Below are 26,455 nucleotides of genomic sequence, written 5' to 3'. Positions count from 1 at the left end.
AGGGGCAGTGCACTGCCCAGGATGTCATTTCAGACTTCTGCCTTGCTACTTCCAGCAGTGCTGCATCTCCGGGGATTGAACAAAACCGCCAAGAAAACCTTTACTGATCAACGTGCTAACAGCAATGCTTACCTCAGCACTACCAATGCAATGTCTGCACTTCCTTGGGGACAGAAGGGAGAAGACAAGGTTTTTAATGGGCTAGAGTGGAAGGTAGTATTTCAGTCACTCTTAAGCAGACCGTGGTCTCTCACCTACACTGGGTAGAACTGTTTTGGTTGCTTAGCGCCTAAAACAATACTGCAGAAACCAGGTTGTGGTATGAACTGGATCTTTTGGACAAACATCTGTTCTCAAATATAGGGGGCTGAGAACCCTGTGCATTAGCTTAAAAGTTTTATGTCACCTCTGACCTAGGTGAGATATGCCCTGGAAGGGGCAGCTTAAGCATGCTGCACTTGTGTTATGCAGACTTTGACTCTTACTTACACAAGATCTTGTCTTTTGCGGGTGGTGCAAGCTCTGCAGATGCAAAATGCAGCAAAGCAACTGTGAAACTGAGGAGATAAAAACGTTTCCAATACTTATCACCTCTTTCAATATCAATGACTGATCAAAAACGTCTGAGCAACAGAAAAGTTACTGAACCTGCTGGGCTGCATCCAAAGCAGTGAGACTAGCAGGACAGGGAGGGGCTTCTGCCCCTCTGCTCTGCCAAGACCCCATCTGCAGTACTGCCTCTAGTTCTGGTGCCTCCAGCACAAAATGGACATGGAACTGCTGAAGAAAGTTTAGAGGAGGTTACCAAGATGCTCAGAGGGCTGGAGAACCTCCCTTGTGAGGACAGGCTGGGAGAGTTGGGGCTGTTCAGCCTGGAGAAGGAAAGGCTCCAGGGAGACTTTAGAGCATCCTTCCAGGACCTGTAGGGGCTCCAGGAGAGCTGGGCAGGGACAAGAGCTGGGAGTGCCAGGATGAGGGACAATGGCTTTGAGCTGGAAGAGGGGAAATTGAGAGTGGAGATGAGAAAGAGATCCTTGACAGTGAGGGTGGTGAGACACTGGCACAGGTTGCCCAGAGCGGTTGTGGATGTTCCCTCCCTGGAATTGTTTATGGCAAGGCTGGATGGGGCACTGAGAACTTGATCTAGCAGGAGATGTCCCTGCCCATGGCAGAAAGGTTGGAATTGGATGAGCTCTAAGGTCCTTTCCAACCCAACCCATTTTATGAAGTTGATGTGCTACAAAACCACAACTAACCAGACCTGCAGAACATGTTTTAAGACATTTTCACCACTGCACTTCAGAAGTTTTTAATGTTTCCTCTTTTCCCTATAAAATGGAATTAAGTTAAGTTAACATCAATATTTTACTTAATACCAAACAAGTAAACAGTTGCAGGCAGGCAGGCAAACAACCCAAGCAAGCAAAAAAACGAAACCTCAACACTGTAGGGTGCTCCAAAACTCCCTTCTCCCCTCTGCTGTCTGCAGAGGGTTGAATGGGGGAAGACGAAGGTGAGAAATTGCTTCCCCTTCGGACTTGAACAGGGAAAGGCAAAAGGCCCTTTCCTGCCACCAGCAGCTAAGGTTCCAGACATGCACTCACTGGTGGGAAGGCCTGTGCTGGGGTCTTGGTGCCCTGTATGGATCAGCCCTGGGCACATTGTCTAGGGAAGATGTTAAAAGAGAGCGCCCAGAAAGCATGCTGGGATCTACAGGATCCACTCAGATCATTTGGAGGGACTTGTCCGTGGCCACCAGCCCGGCTGCTCCTTGGCCCTGCGCACCCTGCCTGGCCCCAAGCTGCTGCTGTGCCCTGCCACAGGCCAGCAGTGCGCTTGGACCGTGCTGCCAAGGCAGTGCTGCTCCACGAGGTGTGCCCGATGGGAGCTGTCTGCAGATACTCTGACTCTAGGGGGTCCATTCCCATTAGATTTATGCCGTGTGGTTCACAAGTGGATTTGCAGAGGCTGCGGCAAAGGAGCTCCAGGGAACATCTCCAAATTCCTATTCCACCCCCTTGGGTAACCCTGGCACTCTTGGCTTTTCCCTAGGGCTCTGGCTTGCCTCCCATTCCTAAGAGAGGTAAAGCTATTTTGTGGCTTAGCCTTTTCCATTTTCCTGACTTTCCTAAGTTGTAGAAATTGCCCATAAGCATCCTTGTGATAATTCCCAGACATATCAGAACCTGTAAACAAACCTTATTTGGTTTGTAGCTAGTTTTAGGCAGGGCTTACGTTTTCCTAACTTCTGCTCATCAAATTATTTCCCAATCACATCACAAAAAAACTCCCAAACCCATCAGTTCAAACTCCAATGGCTACCATCAGCAATCTGCACCAAGGAATTTACTGCTCCTGGATGTAACCCATCCAGCACACACTGCCTGCTTCCTACAGACCATGAGCTTTAAGAATAACAGAAAGAATAAAATGTTTGGCCTCCTTTTTTCTTGCACTGGCTTGTGACAGTGAATAGCAAGACTGATCAAGAAACGAAGGCAGAGGAAACAAATCATGCCCAGAGCTGCACAAGACCAGTCAAATTCAGGTCCTGAGCAGCAGCTGTGTGGATGTCAGTGCAGCTAACACATTTACTGGTAATGAAAAAGACAGAGGCAGCAAACCAGAGTTAGCTTACCTTTTGATTTTCCTCTGTGCTGTCCAGAATCACAGCAGGGGAGCAGTGTACTTGGGTGGGCAAATGATTTAGCTGAAGAAAAACATTTTGTGACAACTGCTTTTTCAGGAGAAAGCTCCTGTGAGGTCTCTGTGGCTTCCTCACTACCAGAGTACTCTGTAAAACCAGAGCAAAGAAAGAAGTGTCACCATGGGAAATCTGCAGGCAGAAACAGCTGACAGAGGAAAAAACCCAGCACCATGCAGGCCCATAGCAAGCACCAAGAACTCACCGAGACATTGCCACCTCAGTATGGTAAAGCTCTAGGACTTCACTATGCTGCTGAAAGATTTGCAAGCTCTCTAGAGGCAAGAAAATTCTTGTTGGAACTAGAAAAACCTCAGGCAGCTGAGTCGTCCTTCACTGCTAACTGAAGTGAGGAAGGATGGGAAGCCTGAGCCCTCAACCCTAATTGTTCTGCAGAGTGAACACATCTACAAATGCTTCTGCATGACAGGCACTTCTGCATCAGCACTGTGAGCGGCAGACACCCCCACTCAGTTCTCACTGTTATTCATATGGGCTGACACCTCTGATTACCCTGGAGCATCTACACAAAAGGCTGCATGGGCAGAAAATAAAGCTAGACATGTGAAGAAAAGCCCCAGAAGAGCTCCTGTGTGAGGCCCCCCAAGGGTCACAGCCTGGGCTGGTCAGAGGTCAGGCCTGCAGAAGAGTGGCTGGAAACTGCTTGCTGGAAAAGGCTCTAGTCAACAGCTGGCTGAGCAGCAACTAGTGTGTCCCTGGCTGGCCAAGCAGCACCCTGGCCTGTGCCAGCAGTGGTGTGTGCAGTAGCAGCAGGGCAGTGGGCAGCCCCCACACTGGGGAGGCTGCACATCATATAGTGGGGTTGGGGCCCTCACTACAGGAAGGACACTGAGGTGCTGGAGCAGGTGCCAAGAAGAGCAATGAAGCTGGTGAAGGGTCTGGAGAACAGGGCTGATGAAAAGCAGCTGAAGGAGCTGGGGTTGTTGAGGGGAGACCTCATTGCTCTCTACAGCTCCCTGAAAAGACGCTGGAGCCAGGTGGGGGTTGGTCTCTTCTCCCAAGTGACAAGAGACAGGACAAGAGGAAATAGCCTCAGCAGTGGCAGTGTCTCCATCTCTGGAGGGACTTAAAAGCTGGGTAGATGTGGTGCCAAGTGCCATGGTCTAGTGGTGCCCTGGCAGTGCTGGGCTAGCCCTTGGACTCTACCTTAAAGCTCTCTTCCAACCAAAATGATTCTGTGTCACTAAACTCCTGTCTGCCAGTGCCACTACTGTGGGAAACCAGGCTGCAGGCCTGACAGATTTGCTCTGGTTAGAGTCCACCTGTGCCATCCAAGCACTGCTGCCAGCCCTCTTCCAGTGCTAACAATGCAGCTCAAGCAGAGAACAACTTCTCTTGCCAAGCACAATTTAAGGTTAACCACCTAACAGCCGCAGAACTGCCAGAGTCACAAAGAGCATGGAACCGGGGAACAGGCAGAAGAAAATAAGGGAGTTGGTTTTCTCTACAGAAGGAACAGAAAAACTTTACCAGGCTTAGTTCTCTTTTTCTTTTTTTTTTTCTTCTTTGGCCTAGGCCTTCCATAGTCTTCAGATTTGCTTTCTTTGTTCTTCTCATGTTCACCAACAGCTGAAATTAGGCAGCATTCTAACTCAGTGTTTAAGATATATACATGCTTATTTTGCTTAGCAATTGAAGACCTTCATAATTTCTTTGGACAATCAGTGCAAGCTCAGAACACTTCTCTGTAAGAACTCCCAGCTCTCATCACTGGCATGGGCAGGCTGAAATCCTTATTTGACCCTCCCATGACACAATTCCAGCAGCACGTGGGAGAAATCAACTGTATGTCAACAGCCATTTACTGCTGATGTGCTTCAGAGCTGATAAAAAAGGAAGCCTTGGGAGATCTGCGGTACCCAACTTCTACATTGTGGTACCGTTGTGACACAAGCCTGATGGGAACCAAGCCACAGCCCCCCAACCTCTGGCACAGTTTCTCCATGAGGTATTTTGCTCCAATTGCAAACAGAGTACCAACCAGCTCAGCTGCCCTGAGCTGCTCTTCTCTCATCATCTGTTCTCATGGAAACACAAAGCCATCGTAATTGGGAATGATTGGGAGACAGCTGTTAAATCAAGGCCATCCTCAAAGCATGCTTCCAGAGCACTTGGGTTATAACCCAAGGCTGTGTGTGCAAACCTTTGCTTTCTGTATCCTACTCTGTTTACAACTCATAGAATAGTGAGGGCTGGAAGAGACCTCTGGAAACCACCCAGTCCAACCTCCCTGTCCCAGCAGGGCCACCCACAGCAGGTTGTCCAGGACCCCAACATCCAGGCAGGTCTGGAATCTCTCCAGAGGAGACTCCACAACTTCTCCAGGCAGTCTGTTCCAGTGTTCTGGCACTCTCACACCAAAGAACTTCACCTTCAGATGGAACCTCCTGGGTTCCGGTTTCTGCCCGTTGGCCCTTGTGCTGCCACCAGGCACCACTGACAAGAATATGGCCCACATGTCCTTTACCTCTTGCTGAGCCTTGATGAGATCCCCTCTCAGACTGCTCTTCTCCAGGTTAAACAGCCCCAGGTCTCCCAGCCTTTTCTGTCTAGAGAGCTGGTCCAGGCCTCTCAGCATTTTCATAGCCTCCACTGGAGTCTCCCCAATAGTTCCTGTCCGTCTTGAACCAGGAGCCCAGAACTGGACACAATACTCTAGGTGAAACCTCACCAGGGCAGAGCAGAACAGGAGAACTACTTCCCTTGATCTACTCACCACACCCCTTCTAATACACTCCTGGATGCCATTTGCCTTCTTGGCCATGAGGGCACATTGCTGGCTCATGGGCATCCTGTTGCCCATCAGGACTCCCAGGTCCTTCTCCAGAGAGCTGCTCCCCAGCAGGCCAATTCCTCACCTGTACTGCAGGATTCTGCACTTCCCACTGCTGAACTTCATGAGGCTCTCCTCTGCCTGCTCAGGTCTCACTGGATGGCAGTGCAGGCTGACGGATGGCACCGCTCCTGCCACTTCTGGATCAGCAGCAAACTGGCTGCGAGTCCACTCAGTCCCTTCACCCAGGTCACTGATGAAGATGGTGCAAAGGACTGGACCCAGCACTGACCCTCAGGGAACACCACTGGTCATAGGCCTCCAGCTAGCCCCTGCCCCACTGACCACTGTCCTCTCTCTGAGCTCTCTGCTTCAGCCAGCTCTCAGCCCACCTCACTGTCACTCATCCAACCCACACCTCCTAAGCTTGGCTGTCAGGATGCCATGGCAGTGTCCAAAGCCTTGCTGAAGCCCAGCTGCACAGCACTCACTGCTCTCCCCTCATCTCCCCAGCTGCCCACCCCATCAGAGAAGGCCATCAGAATGCTCAGGCCCTTGGTGAATCCATGCTGACTACTCCTGATAACCCTATTTCCAGTAACTCCTGTCCTTCAGATTTAGGTCTCTGTAGCAGAATTTTGGGACACTTACACAGCTCTTTAAGCAAATTACCTTGAGGCAGCCCAGACCACAGGAGCAGCCATAAAATCCATGCTGGAAGGAGAAAGGATGTTGCCATGCATCTCAAAAGGGCTCTGCTCCAAGTGCTTAGCTCATTAAGCCACTCACCATCCCCCTCAGAAACCTATTTCCATTTCTGGTGACAGCAGAGTAAGTACCTGATAACATTACTGTAACAAGGCTCTGAGGAACTCTGGCTAGTCTGTGACCGCTGTGGCACAAGGCAGCAGAGGCAGTGTGGTCCCTGCAGCCTTCCATACAAGTTCTCAGTCTTGGGCTCTGTATTTAATGGTGCAATCAGCTCACTGGGAGAGGCTGGCAAACTCAGACCCATTTCACCAGCTGAGACATGCAGCAGACATGGTCCTCAGCTCTTCCGTGCTGTAACTCCTTATCCTTCCAGTCCTTGAGCCACTCCTGCTCCTCATTAGAGCCATGTGCTGCCAGCAGCCCTACCAGCTGCTGGCACTGCTGCCACCCAAGCACACATCCTGGAAAGGCATGATGGCTGGCAGCACAGAAGGCAAACTTCACCCTCCCTCCAAATTCCTTCTTCCTTCCCTCTGACCTCATCTGCTGGTCCTCCAGCAGTCAGGATTCTCTGGATAACTGTTCCTTCTCCCTGCCCACTGGAATGCAAGTTCTGAAAGTTTACTCTTCCAGAAGGGCAAAGAAAGAATAACTGAGATCAACACTGGCACAGGTTGCCCAGGCAGTTTGTGTGGATGTCTCCTCCCTGGAGGTGTTCAAGGCCAGGTTGGATGAGGCCTTGAGCAACGTGGGAGGTGTCCCAGCCCCTGGCAGGGGACTGGAACTGGATGAAGGTCCCTTCCAACCCAACACATTTTGTCAGTCTGTGAATCTCAGCAGGCTTGGGACTAGTTAAAATATTTAATGCTTTGCACAACCAAGAGTTTAACAGGATTAAGACATGTATAGCAAAGAAACAAAACAGCAACAATCTTCTCATGCCTTTTCACATCTCACAAATATTAGCCACTTGAGTGGGCAGAACGAACCCAGCAGACACAGCAAGGACACTCACACAGTGCCCTGACTCATCATCTACAGCTGCTCACAGCCGGCACTGCACAGCAATACCGACTCCAGCTCCCCAGAAGGTTGTGAGCTCAACACTTCCAAGCAGTACTACCAGTTCCTTTCAATGCTTACAACTTGCCCAAGCTGCCCCCAAGTGTACCTGTGCCACACGAAGCCAAAGCCATACCATTTTCAGCCACTGTTTTCTCTGGAGGCTTCCGCAGTGCTCTGGCTATGTGGTTCTTGGCTTGCTCTCTAACAGCGTGGCGGTGACTGGTTAGTGCACTTACAGCAGCTGAATTTCTTCTCTTTTCTATCTTTTCATTTCTACATGGGGCACTCCTTAGGGCTATGTGTAGAGGAGCATCTACAACGAGAATAAAGATCAAGTCCAAGCTTTAAATGCTTTCAAAACACAAGTGTACTTCAGCAGTCGCAGGTGGAGTGATTCTGCTCAGTCCTGCTGCTCACCTCATAATCCTGGCAATCTGACCACCAAAAAGCTCTGCAACAGAAACTGACTGAAAGGCCAAAACTTGTGACACTTCTGTTGGTCTGTTTTAGTTTTGTTGCCTTTTCTCCCCCCCCCCCCCCCCCCGCCCCCCAAAAATGGTGGATGCAAATGCACTCTCCAAAGCTCAGGCTTTGAAGAAAGACAGAAAGAGAGTGCAACTTGGCAGAGGTGCCGATCAGGTCATCTTTGTTATTGTTTCCATCAAAAGAAATGGGCCCTGCTGATGTGGAGGAAACCACAGCTTATCCTCAACAAGTGTGTTAGGTAAGGAGGCATTTGGAAGTGGCACAGATAAGCTCTGCACAGCTAATGAGGGGCAGCTGAAGGAGTCTTTCAAACAAGAATGGGATGCAAGAATACAGGAGGATCACTGCCTACAACTCATCCAAATCATGAGCTGCAGTCACAGCTTCACCTGAGGCTCTGTTCACCATTCAAATCAAGACAAAACAGTTCTTCTCTTCCCAACCACAGCAACACCTACTGAAGATCCCTGCTCATGGCAAGAGTTGAAGCTGCCAGAGAACTCTGTCTGCATGGCACGCAGGACAGTCAGAGCAAAGGAGACAGATCACTGCCCTTCGGCAGGATGACATCAAGGATCTTGGCCAAGGTGACAGCCTGCTGAATTCCACCAGCAATGTCCAAGTCCATCCTCACAGCCTTCCTGAAATGCAGACTGTCAGTAGCCAGTGCAGGCTGTGAAGCCATGAAAACAAACCAGCCCTCCTGAAGCCTTCCTCCATGGCCTCCCGCTCTAGGGTAAAGTTCAAAAAATATTTACAGAGCTCCATCACAGGGAACCCAAAAACCCAAAGAAAAGATGTACACAAACCAGACAACTTTCTTCAGGCCTGCTAACCTTCTCCTTTCCCAACAGCTCACTTCAGTTGCCTGAATTAACACCAAAGGGCACAACACACCTGGGCTTCCTGTAGCTAAGATTCAGAGATGCATGGAATGGGTTGAGTTATTAAGGACCTTAAAGATCATCCAGTTCCAACCCTCTGCCACAGGCAGGGACACTTCCCACCAGAACAGGCTGCTCAAGGCCTCATACAGCCTGGCCTTCCAGCACCTCTCAGGAAGGAGCATCCACAACCTCCCTGGGCAACCTGTGCCAGTGTCAACCCATCCTCACTCTTAAGAATTTTCTCCTGATCTCCACTCTCAATCCCCTTCTTCCATCTCAAAGCCAATGCCCCTCTGTGGAGACCATGGCCCAAACACGCCTTTGCTTTCCCCTTCCCTTGCAGGTTTGAATGGGGGAAGCAGCATGGCACAGAAGGAGCCCATGGGCACTGCTTTGCCCACTGCAGGCTGCACCTCTGCATTGCCCCACACCATGTCCAGTGCCCAGATGCCATAGGCTGAGACTTTCCCACTCAGTTTGTAAACTAATAGAGTTACTAAATGGAGTAAACTGGAAGTGTAGAAGGCTTCTTTGGGCTTCTCCTGAACCCCTGCTCCCTGGACCCTGTCCATGCAGGGCACTGCTGTGTCACTCCTGCCTTTGGCTGCTGTTTCCCGTGCCAGGCTGGGAAGCCTCTAGGCAGTGGAGCACCTGCCAGCATCACCTTGGCTTTCTTTGTGCACTGGATTAGAATTTACATTTTCAGAGGCTGCTTCCCACCATGAAGCCACAAGAAATTCTCCACCCTCACAGCACCTATTTTCTGAGTAAGTTAGTCTCCTTTGGCTTCATTTCCTAGAGCTCCCTGGGATACTGCCTGTTGTTTACAGTGGGGTAAAGGTCTGCTTGAGGTTTTTCTTTTCCCAACTTCTGAACTTTCCTGAATTGTTATTACCAATATTCTCCCATTATGAACAATATATCCCACCCAAATACCCAGAATCTGTAAATAAATCCCTACATTTTGTGCTTATTTTGGGGCAGGATTTTCAGGTCAATAAATAATTTTATAACTCTTGCCTCATATAAGTTATTAATAACCATGATGTCCTCACCCTGGCACTCCCAGCCCTTGACCAAAGTGCCTCCTCAGCTCTCCTGGAGCCCCTTCAGGTCCTAGAAGGATGCTCTAAGGTCTCCCTGCAGCCTTCTCTTCTCCAGGCTCAACAGCCCCAGCTCCCTCAAGCTGTCCCCACACAGGAGGTTCTCCAGCCTTCTCTGGACACTCCCCCGCAGCTCCATGTCCTTGTGCTGGGGGCTCCAGAGCTGGAGCCAGTGCTGCAGGTAGGGTCTCAGCAAAGCAGAGGGGCAGAATCCACCCCCCGTCCTGCTGGTCTCACCACTTTGGATGCAGCCCAGCACATGGCTGCCCGTGACAATTGCTGCCTCTTGGGCAGTTTTCCATCAGCTGACACTTCCAAGTGCTCCTGGCATGAAGACACTTTACACGTGACCAGGACATGCTATCACCAACTCTGCTGTTAGGAATTTCTGCCTGCTCAAGGTCATGTACAGAAATTGCAACCCACTGACAAGCACAAGTTTTCTCTTTACCTAGCCCTCAGGGACTCCTCAACAGGGACACATTTCCTACAGTTTCTCAAGCACCAATCTCAGCTTCATTGCTTTCTTCTCCTCCTCATGGCAAGAGGAACAGCAGAGCCAAGCAGGGCAGCAACTTGCCTGACTGACGTTGCCATCATGTCCCCACAAACCAAACCTGCAGCCTGGTGCTGCAGAGCATTTTGCAAGTCCACAAAGCAGGTCTAACTCCCACTACAGCAGAACTCCTCAGGAGGATGCAACTGCCCTAGGAGCCTAAGGGTGCCAACTGAGTAGGTCTCTGCCAACACAACAGCTGTGCTGCAGGCATTGTCAAGTCTGTCACTACTGAGTCCTTATGAAAGGCATTAAGAGCACAGCAGTCACCTCAGTGGAGGCTTTGATGGTGTTTCCTTGCACACACCCATCTACTGCCCTACTCAGTCACTGCTAATGAGTTCCCTGACACAGCTTCAGTACTTCTCAAGTACAGGAGCCTCCTGGAGGCCTGCCATGAGGTACCCCAGCTGTGTGAACACTCAAGTCTGGCAGAAGCTGATTGCTCCTGTCAGAGCAGAGACAGGAGCTGGGTTTTGTTGAACATTCACTTGAAAAGACATTACTAAAAAACTGAATCCATCAATTCACAAAGGCTCAAAGCCAAAACAGTTCATGTGCTCAAACCATGATTTGCCCATACAAAGAATGACATCTGAGAACTGTGGAATGATAGGAGTTGAAGACATCTCCAGAGATCCTCCAGTTCAACCCTGCTGCCAGAGCACGGTCACTTAAGGCAGGTCAAACAGGAACACATCTAGAAGGGTCTTCAAAAGTCTCCATAGAAGGAGACTCTATAACCTCTCTGGGCAGCCTGCTCCAGGGCTTGAGCAAAGAAGTTTCCTCACTCTGAGGTGGAACCTCCTGGGTTCCAGCTTGTGCCTGCTGCTCCTTGTCCTATCACTGAGCACTATCGAAGAAAGCCTGGCCCCTTTGACTTCACACCTACCCCTCAGGTATTTATAGACATAAATAAATAAGGTCCCCTTCTCAGCCTTCTCTGGACTCAACAGCCCCAGGTCTCAGTTTCTCTTCACAGCAGAAATGAAGCTAACCCTTGCACCCTTGAAGCGCTCTAGGTCAGGAAACAAAGGGCCTTTGTTAGTGGCACTATGCAGCACTGCCCATAAAGTAACAGGGACAGATGGACAGACCTGAAAGGGAAAACTGGCACCTTCACAGGGGCTGCTTACAGTGTCTGTAGGGCACAAGTCCCAGCATGGGAGGACAAACTTTCCAAGTGAACCAAGGGATGCTGCAGGGAAAGAGGAGGGACCATGAAGGAGAATGCCTGACAACTGCACTTGACCATGGAATGCTGCCTCCAGTTCTCTCTTATAGCAAGCAACAAGCACCTGACTACCACAAATTCTAGCAGATACCAAACCCATGCCACTTCCAAGGGACAGATGTGATAGACAACCTCAACCTGAACTGTCAAACTTCAGCAACTCTTTCCTGCAAGGCAGAGTTTGAGAAGCCACCTGCAGCTGATGCTCAAAAAGCTTGGTTTGAGTTTCTGCACACTCAGACTCTCCTCTTTAGAAGCAACAAGCCTGCTTTGGTCTCTGTGCAGCTGTCAGCAGCAGTTGTTCCCAAAGTGCTTGTCTCAGGTGTGCTTGAAAAGACAGCACTTGAGTTTCATCTGAGCTGAATGCAAAGTACAATGCATGGCAATCAGCAGGCCTCAAGGCATTAATAGAAAACTCTTCTTAATGCTACCTCTTGGCTTTGCATTATTGGGAGTTACAGAGGGATGCAGGGAACAGAAGCTCATGTGGAGGAGCAGTAGATAAAACTGCACTTGTTAGGAAAGGGCAAGGGCACCTCAAACGCACAAACGTTTGCAGGCAAAGCAAGGCTGAATGTGATCTGCTGCAGCCAGCTGTGGCTCAGGACACAAGTGGCCATTCTTTGAAGCTCTTCAACAGAGGAGTAATGGAAAGCCAAAGCCACCAGGGAATTCAAAGAGAAAGCTGGATTTTAAAACCCGGGCTCAGCCTGAAGACAAAAAAGATGACGCTTTTTATGGTACTGCAGTACAAAGAGGTCAGTGCCCAAGAAGAAAGACTGGATAGGTTACCAACAACACCACAGGTCACAGCCAGGCCTAGTCTGCCACTCTGATGTTATGCAAGATACCAGCAGAAAATACTGTGGAGAATGAGATGAAGGAGGAACTCACAGGATTCTGAAGTCTGCAAAGCGCTCTGACTTCACGGTTAGAGAAGGACGCACAACGTCTAACTTTTTATCCCTATCCATCACCTAGCAGTTGTGTGAGAACCTTATTCAAGCAGATCTGTACCAGTTGCATGTGGTAAAGACACGACTCCCTTTCCCACAGCTCCAGCAAGGAGAGCAGTGAATACTGCAGAAACTGGTACTGTGTTTCCAGACAGAAACATTCTTGAGGGCAGAACACAAAATGCAAAGACTAAGGAAGAAACAGGAGAGGGCCAGAGTTACCCAGATTGTCTCCTTGCTGCAGGCAAAACTCTGAGCAACACTGCCTAGGCATTTGTCATGCCAGGGAAAGGAAGAAAAGCAACCAAACAACAAACCAGTCAGAAATTCAGGGAATTGCAGTTCTGAAAGCGAGAGCAGAGCTTCAACACTCCAGAGAACTGTGAGAACGAAAGCAGCTGCAAGCTGGTTCCTTACAGCCAGTGATCTGTTTTTCTAGATGAGGAAATTTCTAGAGTTTGATCTTCTCTAAACCAGTGCTCAAGCACATTGTGCCTCTCCACAAAGAATATGCTAAGATGAAGCCCCAGAGAGACTCCTTCAGCCCAGAGGAAAATGAGTTTCTGCTTTTTCCTGCTTGCCCTGTGTGCTGCTGTTTAAGTAACAAAGGAAGAAATCAGCAACATACTTACACAATGAACCAGCTGTGCTCCGTCCTCGTTTCGACCTTTCTTGATTAGCTTTTTCAGAAGCCAAAGAAGCTCTGGTTTGAATACTTCTTTTTACAGGCTTCTGCTGTGATTCTGCAGCCTTCTCCACTCCATGAAAGTATTTCATGTGGTAATGCAGTAACTTGGCTTTGCGGAAGGATTTTGAACAGTCCAAGAACTTGCATCTAAACTTGTGATCTTGATCAACAGTTGAAGCTTTTACTGATGCCAGAAAATCTGCTCTCCTACAAGATTTTGTTACTGTAAGAACAAAACATGCATTTGCTGTATTTACTTTATTTAGGTTTCCTAAACCTAGAACACAAAAGTTAGGAAATGGGCACACACTCAAACACATTAGCTATGAGAGGCTAAAAACCAACCTGCCCAGCTGTGCTCCTCAACATTGCCTGTTGTGATGCCAGTGCTTGTAAGAGAGTTACTGTCAGCAAATGACATCTTGCTTCCATCACTCCTTTGCCCAACAGCTAATACCTGTGCACATAGTGCTGCCATAGATCACAGAGTGGTATGGGTTGGAAGGGACCTCCAGAGATCACGCAGTCCAACCTCCTGCCAGAGCAGGGGCACCCAAGGAACACATCCAGGTGGGTGTGAAAAGTCTCCAGAGAAGGACACTCCACAACCTCTCTGGGCAGCCTGCTCCAAGCTCCAGCACCTCAAAGTGACAAAGTTTTCTCTCCTGTTCCTATTCCACCTCCTCTGCAACAGCTTGTCCTTAGTGCCCCTTGTCCTGCAGTCCCTGAGCAGAACGTGGCTCCAGCCCTGCCCATCTTTATCACAGCAATGAAGGCAGCTCTCAGGCTCCTCTGCTCCAAGCCCCAGGTCTCTCAGTCTGGCCTCACAGGAAATGTTCACTGCCTGCAGCAGCTTTTGGGCTCTGTGCTGGACTCTCAGGCAGTTTACTGAGATTCTTCTTGAACTGAGGGACCCAGAACTGGACACAGTATAGCAGATGTGGCCTCAGTAGGGAAGCGCAGAAGGGCAGGAAAACCTCTCTTGATCTACTCACCGCAGCCCTTCTAATCCACCCCAGGATGCCCTTGGCCTTCTTGGCCACAAGAGCAGATTTCTGGCTTATGGACACCAGGAACCCCAGGTCCCTTTCCTCTACACTGCTCTCCAACAGCCCAGCATCCAACCTGTCCTGGTCCATGGGGTTGTTCTTCCCCAGGTGCAGGACTCTACCCTTAGCCCTGATGAATTTCCTTGGATTTCTCCCCACTCAACTTTGCAGCCTGTCCAAGTTCGACTGAATGGCAGCCCAGCCTGAGGGGTGTCACCACTGCTCCCAGTTTGGTGTCATCAGCAAACTGGCTGACAGATACGGGTCTGAAACACACAGAGACTGTATTTGAGCCAGCACACTGGAATCTACCTTCTCCAAGTGCATATTTTATTTGCTTACAGCTGTTCACAGCTATGGTGAAAGAACTTTCCATAGAAAATAGTTCTGCTTCTTTGCTTGTCACTATTTTGCTACCTGCCTTCTGGATGCCTTCCCCAGGGAAGCCTGGCTCCTTTCAGAGCAAAGCAGCAGTAGGTCAGAGCTACTTTTCCAAGCAAAACTGAAACTCGTTTCAGTTACCAAATGTCTGCTATGAGCTACAGTTAATTAGCTTCTCAAAAAAGCCCAAGGGAGGTCTTTGGACTCAGATGAAGAACATCTGACAGCAGCTGCTGCGCAAATCTCAGCTGTACCTAACCCTGCCCTGGTGAGCTCCTATTTCTTCAGAAACCTTCAATGCACAAGGAAACATATGAATTACAATTTTCTAACTGCAAATGATGCTGAGATCAATTCCAACCATGACCTAATACCTCCCTGTACACAGCTGTCACACCAGGTCCCTGAGCACTTCATCCAGACGTCTTAAACACCTCTAGGGATGGAGACTCCACCACCTCCCTGGGCAGCCTGTTCCAGTGCCCAGTGATTTTTTTCACTGAAGACATTTTTCTTAATGTCTGACCTGAATCTCCCCTGGTGCACCTTGAGGCTATTTCCTCTCATCCTGTCATTTGATACTGGAGAGAAAAGGCTGTCCCCCACCTTGCTGCAACATCCTTTCAGGGAGCTGCAGAGAGCAATGAGGTCTCCCCTCAGCCTCCTGAACAACCCAAGCTCCCTCAGCTGCTCCCTACAGGACTTGTGTTTAAGACCTCTCACCAGCCTTGCTGCCCTTCTCTGGATCTGCTCCAGCCCCTCAATATCCTTCTTGGAGTGAGGGTCCCAAAGCTGAACCCAATTCTCAAGGTGTGGCCTCACCAGTACCCAGTACAAAAGGGTAAGATCCCCTCCCTACTCCTGCTGGCAACACTACTGCTGATCCAGGCCAGGATACTGTTGACCACCCGTGCACAGACAGGCTCATCTTCAGCTGACTAAACACAAATCAGGCTCCTGTCCCCAGCACTCAACAGCACAGAGGAGAGGCAGCACTTGCAAACACACAGACCTTGAGATCCAAGCACTTACCCATCACAGCATTAAAAAAAAACCAAACTCCCTCCCCCAGCAGAGGCCAGGAGGTGGCACTTCTTCATTTACCAGTACAAAAATACTATTTCAATCTTCCCAAGTACTTTCAAACTTGCAGAATGTCTAAATCCAGACCTGGTAGCAGTGATGAAAAACTGAGAGTATGCATCATATCAACAAAAATTCAGACACTGTATTAGAAGCATCTGGAAATAAGGAACACAAAAGGGACCCAGAACCAATTCGGCAAGAATAAGTGCAGAAAAGAAGAAGACTTCCCACAGGTGCACACAGGCAGGCAGGCAGTGACTGGGAGTGCTACAGGCAGTGTCAGTCTGGTCATGGTGTAAGAACATCGGAGAGCTCGGTCAGAAATCGTCAGCACGCAACAACAGAAATGGTACTTCTGAGCTGCATGTTTCAAGGTTTTGGCACAGTGATGAAAAGCATCCTGGAGAGCTACATCTGAAGCACATCAGATTTTAGTGCTGTGTTAGGGCAAAGAAACAAAAGCTGAGATGATCAGAGGGAATAAGCAGCAATGGTTCTATGGAGACTGATGGGCAGTAAAGGATCAAGAAGCCATCTCCATATCGGACTGCAGAAAAGGAAGCTCCTTTTGAGAAGAAAACACCAAAAACCCAAGACACTGCTTTGGGTTTCACAAAGATAACAGCAAGGAGAAAAAGGCAGACACTTGGGCACTGCCATACCAAGAACATGACAGGGATGTCACTTCAAGCAGTTGTAGCTATAAGACTGCAACCGTGCCAGACAACTGGATCACACCTGCAGAAAACCCAATCTGCCAATACCAAGATGCCAATACACTGCACACCAAGAGCTGCACTCAAAACAAAAACATGGCTCAGGAGCAGTCAGTGAATGGCCTCCAAGTACAGAAAGGGGCTCTTGATGGTAAAGCTGAAAAACAGCATTGAGGACAGTGAAAGAGAACACAACGGGGTCCAAAGATTTAGTCAAAACATACTACAAAGACAAGGGAAGTTCTTGGGACCATCACACAACTGTCATGACGAGGCCCATGAAGCACTTCCCCTCCATTGAGATGGACAAATTCTGGACAACACGCAGGGAATGGCTTCTAACTGATCAGCTACAAGCTAGAGGAGGAGCACAGGATCACATCAGCTGAAGTTTAGAAACAGATAAGAGAGACATGAGGGAAGGGGGGGAAAGCAGACAAAACCTCACTGTAATGCGCAAAAGAAACCTATTCAGAGTAATGAAACCAGAGACAATCCCCCACATTGCACCACCGCCACCACCTCTGGGAGCATCCTCCTTCTTCACAAGGAGCACAACAGAACTCCCCCCCGCCAGGCACTGCAGGAAGCTGATGCCCAAGCCCACAGCAGGAGAGCCTGCACTCACAGCCGAAGGCTCTAAAGCCAGCCCATTACACCACCTTCTAAAGAGGGGAACTTCCACCCCTACACACAGGCCCAACTCCTGCTCACAACACATCCCATGCTACTAAAAGGGCTTTTTATGGAGAGAGTTCCGCTTCAGCTTTGCAGGCACGTGCTTCCCAGAGGAGCTGGCTGGGTGCTCTTCCCAAGTCCAGAGACCAACTCCTGCTGTACCTACTGCACAGCTCTGGAGCTGCTGACAGAACTACCACCTGCTATCTCTTCCACGTTTGGAACTGAAACTCCTGGCCTGGCATTCCACTAGCCACAACAATCTGCAGCACTCAGGGTGAAACAGCAATGTCTCCTCTAACTTCCACTACAAAGAGAAATCCCAGCCTTTCCCTTCTCACTGTGCTCTATTACAGTATGGCCTGGGTTGGAAGGGAGCTCCAAAGCTCATCCAGGCCAATCTCCTGTGCTCACCAGGGACATCCTCCACTAGAGCAGGTTCCCCACAACCCTGTCCAGCCTCATCTTCAGTATCTCCAGGGATTAGTCTCAAGCACCTCCCTGGGCAACCTGTTGCAGTGTTGCAGCAGCCTCCTGGTGCAGAACTTGTTCCTCACATCCAATCTAAACCTGCTTTGCTTCAGTTTGAAGCCATTGTCCCTCATCCTGTCCCTGCAGGCCTTTGGGAAAAGTCTCCCTGCAGGCTTCTTGTAGCCCCCTTGAGGTACTGGCAGGTTGTTATTAGGTCTCCCTGGAGCCTTCTGCTCTCCAGGCTGAACATCTCCAGCTCTCTCAGCCTGTCCTTGTAGCAGAGGTGCTCCAGCCCCCTGATTTTTTTTATGGCTCTCCTCTGGACTCTCTCCATCAGGTCCATGTGCTTCCTGTGCTGAGGGCTCCATAGCTGGACACAGTACTGCTGGTGAGGTCTCAGCAGAGCCAAGTGGTAGAACCCCCTCAGTTGATCTGCTAGCCATGTCAGCCAAGGTTTGAGCTGTGACCACATTCAGCAGTGAGTTTACAGTCAAATGTCACTACATCAAGCTTCTAAGTCCACAACAGATCTTCCCCCGCCCTTCCACCACCAATTATTTGAATTGACTGCTGCTGGGACAAGAACATTTGGCAGCAGCACAGTATGCCTGAATGTCTGCCTGAGGCATCTTCTGCAAGGTGCTGGTCAGCTACCCTAGACAGCCACCAGCAAAGCAACACCAAGTGCTGTCCCCAGGTTAAAGGTGGCCTTGCTGCAGCTTCCTGCCTCAGATCTTCAAATATGATTGCCTGTTAAACTGAGCAGACTTCTCACCCCCATCTCCTGGGATCAACAGAAATAACATGACCATCATACTAATCCTTTACCTGCTGTGAAACCAAGCACAATGAGTCTCCCAAGAACACATTCCATGGTGCTTACAGATTATTTGTCCCACTTCCATTACTTCTCAGGAGCTGACCCTTTTTACACTCTGTTTTGGATCACTTCACATCTTTGGGCTGTCTCACTAAGTGTCCATCTCTTTGGTCTTATTTCTTCTCAAATCTTGTGTTGTTTTTTCTCAAGATTGGAAGCAGCTGCTTGTTTCAGTACCCAAATTACTCCTTCATGTTCAAACCCTCTGCCTATCAAGATCTCAGCTGTCAAAGAACATATTGTCTAACCACTCTTCTCAAAACTACTTAAGGACAGCATCCAAACATTAACAGTGTGTCCGGAATCCACTCAAGCAGATGCTTGCAGTAAAAAATACACATGGCATCAGCAATCACAGATCACTGCACGTTTATAAAGCTGTGAGTTTTGAGGCTGAAGTGTGACCTGACCTGCCAAGAACTCCTCAGGACAGAGTTCCATGTCATCCTCCATCTACTCACCATTGTCTTCCTGTGCTGACACTTCATCTCTGGCAATAAAAGCAGGGAAGCCTGCTGAGTATAAAAAACACAAGCTGTCACACTGCATGGCTGGGCAAACCTTGGCACAGCCTCAGAGGGGGCTGGAAGTCAAGGGGGGGTGAAGGCTTCAGCTGCCCTCTAAGGGGTAACTGAAACCCTGTGTCCACCCCACAGTGCCTGCCTGTGAGACACTGAGTGTGCAAGGCAGGAGGGGACTGCTGAGAGTAGGCTTAAACTGACAGTTTCTACACTGCCTTGGAGGAACCGAGGCCCACCCAGGTAAGCTGTAGGATAAGTAGCTGCTCATCCACTGGGGTGCAGACAGAGCTCTCCTCAGCTGAAACCCAGAGCTGAAGTGACAAAAGCAGAAAAACAAGGTTCCAGGTATAAAGCAGATGGAATCTCTGACCCATATCTACACAAACACCAAAGCAACCCCAGAATCCTGGGGAACCCAACCAGGAAGACTGTGGGACAAATGGCCACAGAGCAGCAGCAAGCTGCTTTAGCATGCTGCAGGACAGTGTGCTAAACCATAACCAGCAGTTGTGTGTGTGCAGTGGAGAGCCTGCAGGCAGCCGAGGGAGTGCTGTGAAGACCAGACAGCCCTGCTTTGGCTCAAACTGACTAAGCAGGGCTGAAATAAAAGAAACACCCAAATTCAAAGTAAGTAAGTAAATTTTGAAGGCCAGAGTACCTGAATGAAGACCTTTGCCTGAATAACTGCAATTTGGATGTTCAAGTTAACAGCCCACAGTATGCTAACGAGCCGAACTGAGTACATGCTAAGCATACATGACTATGTTACTCAACTCCAAGACCATACTAAATGTCACCTAGAAGGCAGGGACCCACAAGAGAAACATCTCTCAGAGTTCAGAAGCACTGGTAGCAGCATGAGGTGCAGCAGCAGATGAGAAGGAAAGATGAGGACAGTCATTGAGCTGTGCTTCTCCTTCACCCCAGACCGGGCCACCTCTCTTGGCGAGAACTGCACCTTCAATACGTGGCTTAACCTCTGCTGCATTCATGGTTTACATCAAAACTGTTGCAGAGTTTGCATCTCCAACTGTGTCAGATGCTATCCAGTATCCATTAACCCAAGGTCACCTTGCAGTCAGTGCACTGATGATCAGAAATCCCACATCTGTGGGATCTGTTGCTTTAATAACTGAAACAATTTGATTGTTGGAACTTTCTGAGCCTGTGATAGTGCAAGTCCTTACTGGGGCTCTGGAAGAGCCAGGCAAATGTTAATTCTGTGAAGAGATCAGCCTTTGGACTCTGACACAGGCAGACATCGGGACAAGCACAGCAGCCTATCCATGCAAAGGGAGCTCACATCTAAAGCCAGGTCAGTCTGTGAGAGTAAATCCACACCAACAGCCGCAGAGTGCTCCTAAGCCTCTTCTCAGCTGCACAAAACAGAGCTTAATTGCCTGCAAAACTTGGCCAACAGACTGCCACCTGCTTTTTGGAAACACAACTTGAGATAGCCAAAGCCTCATCACCACTTCCAGTCGCTGAAGAGTAGAGGAGGTCACCCCAGCAGAACAGGATCTGTTTCCTCTAGGGCATGTCATTAACCAGGACTGTTTCCCACAAGGGTGAAAAAGGAAGTTAAGCTTTGACAAGCAATGCTGCCTTGCCCTTCCAGAAGGGAACAGAACTACGGAATGTATCTGTGTTGGCAGAGCCCTCCAAACTCATCCAGTCCAACCCTTGATCCAGCATTGAAGGGTCAGCACTAAACCACGTCCCTAAACGCCAGGTCCACAGCTGATGGAACACCCCCAGGGATGGGCACTGCAGCACTGCCCCTGAGCAGACCACTCCAAGCTTTGAGAACCCTTCCAGGGGAGAAATAGTTCCTGAGCCTCCCTTGGGGCAGCCAGGAACCATTCCCTCTGCTCCTGTCCCTTGGCACCAAGAAGCAGAGGCTGCTCCCTCCTCGCTGCCCCCTCCCTGCAGGCAGTTGCAGAGAGCAATGAGCTCTGCCCTCAGGCTCCTCTGCACACCCCCATCTCCCTCAGCCCCTCCTCACCTCCAGCTGCTCCAGGCCCTTCTCCAGCCTCACTGCCCTGCTCTGGACAGGTTCCAACTCCTCAACATCTTTCCTGCAGTGAGGGGCCCAAACCTGAGCATAGCACTCAAGCGGTGGCCTCAGCATTGCACAGAACGAAGATCCCCTCCTGTCTTTGCTACCCACCCTGCTTCTAACACCAGCCAGGATGCCACTGGCATCACTGCCCACGCTGCTTCTAACACCAGCCAGGATGCCACTGGCATCACTGCCCACACTGCTTCTAACACCAGCCAGGATGCCACTGGCCTTCTTGCCCACCTGGGCACTGCTGGCTCATGTTCAGTGACTGTCAAACAACATCCTCAGGTCCCTCTCCCAGCTGCAGCTTTCCAACCACACACACCCAGGTCTGGAGCTCCCCATGGGGTTGTTGTGACCCAGGGGCAGGACCTGGCCCTTGGCCTTGCTGAATTTCACATGATGAGCCTTGGCCCCTGGCTCTCACCTGCTGCAAAGCTTCCCTACCCTTTAGCAGCTGCACACAGCCACCCAGCTTGGTGCCATCTGCAGACTTACTGAGGGAGTCTCAGTGCCCTCCCCCAGAGCACTGCTAAAGACATCAAAGAGGACAGGCCCAGCACTGAGCCCTAGGGACATCACTGATGCCTGGGCCCCAGTCAGGTTCAACTCCACTCCCACCACTCTCTGGGCGCAGCCAGCAGCCAGGTTTTGATCCAGGGCAGAGGGCACGGAGGCAAGCCTTGTGCCAGGAGTCTCTGCAGGAGAATGCTGGGGCAGACAGTGCCAAAGCATTGCTAAGATCCAGGCTGAAAATGTCCAGGCCCTTCCCCTAAGCAGTCACCTTGCTGTAGAAGGAGCTCAAGCCAGTCAGGCAGGAGCTGACTTTCATAACCTCCTGCTGCCTGTGCCTGCACACCTTCACACCTACGACTGAAGTCACAACAGCCACCACTCCTCCTGGACATACCAGAGTCAGAATACAGGTACATCTATCACTGAGTTAGGAAGGAGAGCAAGATCAAAAGAGCTCACATTTTTACACCATGAAGGACCATTTACACATCAGGTCTGAGATAAGCTCGCCAGTAGCAACGGGAAAGGACATCTCATTTGTCCAGGTACACAAGAATGGGTGAAAGAGGACACATACAAGCAGGAGGGTAAATCTGGGATATCCAAGCAGGATAAAAGCTGGCAGATACAGATTCCTCTAGCAATGCTGAGCAACTCTAAGTCCCTCCAAGTGCTCTGTTCCATTTAAAATTCAACTTCAGCAAAGCATAAACTAGGGAACTGCAGCTGAGGGTTTCCTGATAGGCGCAGACATGCATATTAAACTTACAAGGCCTATTCACTGGACAGAATTGCTTTGACACTGCTACTAGGAAATCAGCATTGGAAAACACCAGGAACTGAAGTTCCCAGGCATTGGGGAGTAGAATACGAATGCTACTGACACACACACTTGAGGTATTTGAACTGGTTCATCACTGTGCTCCAAAGCCTCAAAGGAGTGCCAGGATGGAGGATAACAGAAGCCAAACCCTAGGGATATAGAAATGCAAGAAATGCACCCCGGATTCCCAAATATCAGTGCTACCACAGACCTGCAGCAGAGCAGTGACAAAAGAGCATCATCTTGTAAGGTGTTAGTCCAACTCCACCCAGAATTACAAACATTAAATGATAACCTGAAAATGAGCATTTGTTAGCATCACCATTCGTAGTCATTTAAAAATCAGATTTCCACTTCTCAAGATCGCTGCCTGTCTCCAAAGCATGAAATCAAATCTGAGCCCACTGGCAACAGAAATACGCATTTCTCCCCATGGTTACTTTGCAACAATGAAGGTTTCTTGTTAGTGATGCTCATACAGGAACAAAACTCATCAGCTGCCTTAAGAAATGCACTGATATTAAATATGAAATCAAAATGTGAACCTGCAGAAGGAGAAGGCTCTGGAGCTCTGGCAGAACCCAAGGCAGATTCAGCATCCTCTGCTTTTCCTTCCTGCAAAGTGGCATCGGTGCCGAGTGCTGTGCTGTGTGGCGTGCTCTCCGGAGAGCCCTGTTCACTGCAACTGCGGTCAGATGCAACAGGAATCTCGAACTGGACTAGAAAGGAGGAAAATATTTTCACTGAGTAAGACAGGAAAGCAATTCCAGACCACCGCTCTACGTGTACTCATCCCAATATCCATCCACACACACACGCTGGCTGCTGTTGTAAACACTTCCTTTCGTGTTAATACAACACAGCTACTTGTAGCAACCCTTTAAATTTAAAACTGCTTAGAAACACACAGGCAGGTGACTCTTTATAGCTTAAACCAGGACAGCTCTCCCCAAATAGGAAAGGCAGTGCAGCACAGGGCAGGAAATGGGAGCACTGTCTTCAGTCCAACCTAATAAGTTTATAGTGTTCAATGAGAGGATTAAACTAAGTTTAGCATTTGAGTTATTTCTTCAATCTACAAGTGTTACAGCTACCTCACCTTCATAAGTATAACCTGCATGCCTTAAAAAAAAAGAAAGCAAGAACCACCACCACATTTCCTTTAAGCTTCTGCAAGGCCAGTTATCCCTCCACTGGAAAAGCCCCGAGCACACAAAGGAAAGGCCAGGGTTACTTGATGCTCCGGAGATGGAATCCAAAACAAAGGGCAATTAGGGCAGCAGAAAGTTTTCAGTGTCCTGCTGCAGAACTAGTTCTCATTGCAGACACACAGCCTGCAGGTTACCCAAATGAAAACAAAGAGCTTGCAACAGTCAGATGACTGCCACAGCACCACAAACCCAGAGCAGAGCAGAAGCTGCTTACCCTTCTCAGATTCCTTTTGGTTACACCCTGCATCTTTCAAAGGCTGAATTGCTGTTGAAGCTGTGATGTGATCTGTATTTAAAATCTCATGGCCAATACTAGATGAGAGTCTTGAAGATCGTCTTCTGATCTGGTCTCTTTCAGGGTTATCTGGAGAATTCTTCAATTTTTCCTGAGCTGGGACAGACAGATGCAATGGCATTGTGCAGTTGCAAGACTTCTGAACAACTCACAAGCCAGCTCTAAAGCTCTTCCCTCCAGTACCAGTTTGGAAGCCTGTTTTTTTAAGGGCTGAGGTTAATAGCAACAGCCTTGGTGGTCAGATTTGCCTGTAAGAACTCCTGCTCCAGCAAGTTATAAACAAGGCTTGTGTCAGCGCTCTCTGAGCTTTCTATAAAGCAGTAACATAGAGCAGCACCTTGCTGGTAAACCGTTGCTTTGAACGGCAACCACCCCATAGCCATGAGTAAAACCAGAAGTCAGGGGGCAACTCAGACACATCAACTTTGCCCCTAAGCTGGATGATGGATGCACAGCACAGTCCCAAGGAAAGCAAAGCGTCTTCACTTCCTTGCTCATTGTACCGCTGGAGAGAAGGGAATCTTCTCCCCTCAACACACTCAAGTTCTTCAGCATCACTACACAACATACCAAGCAGAAGTTATGAGATTGCAGTGCCAGTGCCACGTATTCAAGTTTCTTTCCCAAGGAATGTGGTAGATCCTTCATCTACTAACTAAAGTTTCTACAACTAGAAAAAGGCTTTTATAAGCCTTCTACACATTGGAAGCAATATAATCAGTGCCTCCCCTACAGCTGTGAACAGGACTCATGGCTCCTTTACCCAAATCCAGCTTCCAGGCTTTAGGAGGGGATTCCTGCACGATGCTCTACAGGTGAATGGCCAGTTTTAAGGAAAGGAGTGCTGCATGTCAGCTGTTTCATCTTCACAGCTCAAGGTCAACATCAGACACTCCCCCCATTAAGCTCCACTAACTTCCATGTATCAAGGCTGTGCCAGTTGTGTGTCAAATACTTACACAGGTGTTTCTCAATCCTGGCACGCTTGGCTGGGACTTCGCCTCCTTTGGGGATTTTTCGCCATCTTAACTCCAAAGTTATGGGCTGCAGAGTCTGAGAGCTTGGCTCTGCACATTTAAATGGAGAACAAAAACAGACTCGATATGAAGCTGGAAAACTCTTTCATACACAGATTCCCAAGCCTTGCAAGGTTAAACACTGAACTTGCAAAAACAGTTTCACCTGGCTTGCCCAAGTCTATGCATTCCCCTGCAGCCCCCCTACAGACCTGCCTGATGGCGTATGAAGAGTACTAGTCAAATCACTGAGGCTCCAAACCCACCTCACCAGTATGCTCTCAGCTATCCTGACCAAGCCTGAGCAGAGCTGAGTTACAGAAGTACAAGTTTCTAAACCCTTGGGCTGCGAGACAGCAAGAGACTTTCACTGCTCCAGGGTTAGAGATGGCTTAGCCCCGTACCGCTTGGCGGTGTTATCGGCGGTCTCCCACGCTTCCGTTTAGTTTCTTTTGTGTTTTCCTGTGGACTCTTCACATTGTCATTTTCAGGCTTCTCCTCAATTTCTGTATCTACTGAATATTCCATATCATTCTCTGATATATTCTCCTTATCTTCTTTTCCATTCTTGGACAGACTCTTCTCACAGACCTTGCCCTTTTCCGAGATGACTATCAACCTGCCTTCTTTATCAGGCTGCTTGACTCTTCTCTCGGTCTTTAATGTCTTTTCATCCTTGTCTTTCTTTGCATTACCTGTCTTCCTCTGCTCTTTAAATCTCTCCTGCTTTTCAGGAGATGATGGAATTTCATTACCTCTCTCCTTCGGCCTCGCATTCCCCACGCCGTTCTAGAATGAAGAGAAGGGCAGATGAAAACTGTGCACACAGCAGCCCTGCATCTCTGTCCCATCCTATTGCAACACACACTAAAACTCGGAGGCACCTGAACTGGTCAAGGACCCGTGCAGCCTCAACAGGACAGTGCACCAGACCCACTCCTTCACAGTGGGTGTTTGCTGTTCCTTCACTCTCACATGCAGGTTAGGTCTCTAATAGCCCGCATAGGACACAGAGGAAAGAGCAGGAGTGAGGAGCACAGAACAGGGAAAAACATTCAGATCATCTGGACATAAAAACTATTCTCCTTTCACAAAAGCATCTCACTCCAGACAGGCCAGCACAGAGTTTGTCATTCCCACTGCTACTGAAAAGTGCTCAGTAACATCCTCCACAGGAACCCTGGGATGGTCACCACACACATTGCAGTCTGAAAGCAAAATTCCATGAACTCTGCTCTTCTGCACTTTGTGCTCAGCATCAGAGAACATGAAAATCCTTAACAGCTCTTGGCTAGCAGGCTGCTGCTGACCATTCAGTTGTGATCTCATGTCCCCATAGTTCTGCCAACACCAAACTAGGAGAGACGCCCTTCTACAATGAGGTCCTGTGCATTTTGGGATCAAGATCCACATCAGCACCATCAGGGGCAGATGTTGAGTTTGGACATTTCCCTTTTCAGTGATCCTGGCTGCAGGCTGCACCAAACTTCTCTGCATTGGTGAACAGAAACCTTCTTTGTGCCTGGATCAGTAGTTTGCATTCAGTTATGTGGCACCACTGTC

General features: G+C 49.2%; 1 protein-coding gene across 8 annotated transcripts in view; it reads right to left on the bottom strand.

Annotated features, from left to right (window-relative positions):
- PHF20 (PHD finger protein 20) overlaps nucleotides 1–26,455 on the bottom strand; it is a 69,400-nt gene that overhangs the window by 18,209 nt on the left and 24,736 nt on the right. For 4 of the 8 annotated variants that reach the window (XM_064167374.1, XM_064167376.1, XM_064167371.1 and 1 more), the window contains 8 exons: nucleotides 25,297–25,681; nucleotides 24,836–24,943; nucleotides 23,796–23,972; nucleotides 22,916–23,089; nucleotides 13,129–13,407; nucleotides 7,381–7,587; nucleotides 4,196–4,294; nucleotides 2,639–2,794 (listed from right to left, as the gene is read on the bottom strand). In XM_064167374.1, coding sequence (XP_064023444.1) covers nucleotides 2,639–2,794; nucleotides 4,196–4,294; nucleotides 7,381–7,587; nucleotides 13,129–13,407; nucleotides 22,916–23,089; nucleotides 23,796–23,972; nucleotides 24,836–24,943; nucleotides 25,297–25,681 — 1,585 coding nt within the window. The remainder of the gene's footprint in view (nucleotides 1–2,638; nucleotides 2,795–4,195; nucleotides 4,295–7,380; nucleotides 7,588–13,128; nucleotides 13,408–22,915; nucleotides 23,090–23,795; nucleotides 23,973–24,835; nucleotides 24,944–25,296; nucleotides 25,682–26,455) is intronic. The other 4 variants (XM_064167377.1, XM_064167373.1, XM_064167378.1 and 1 more) reach the window with 3 other exon arrangements.

This window comes from Pogoniulus pusillus, chromosome 29 (assembly GCF_015220805.1).
Source record: "Pogoniulus pusillus isolate bPogPus1 chromosome 29, bPogPus1.pri, whole genome shotgun sequence".
Classification (NCBI taxonomy): domain Eukaryota; kingdom Metazoa; phylum Chordata; class Aves; order Piciformes; family Lybiidae; genus Pogoniulus; species Pogoniulus pusillus.
Note: the sequence above shows the minus strand (reverse complement) of the source record. Positions and strands in the feature narration are given on the sequence as shown.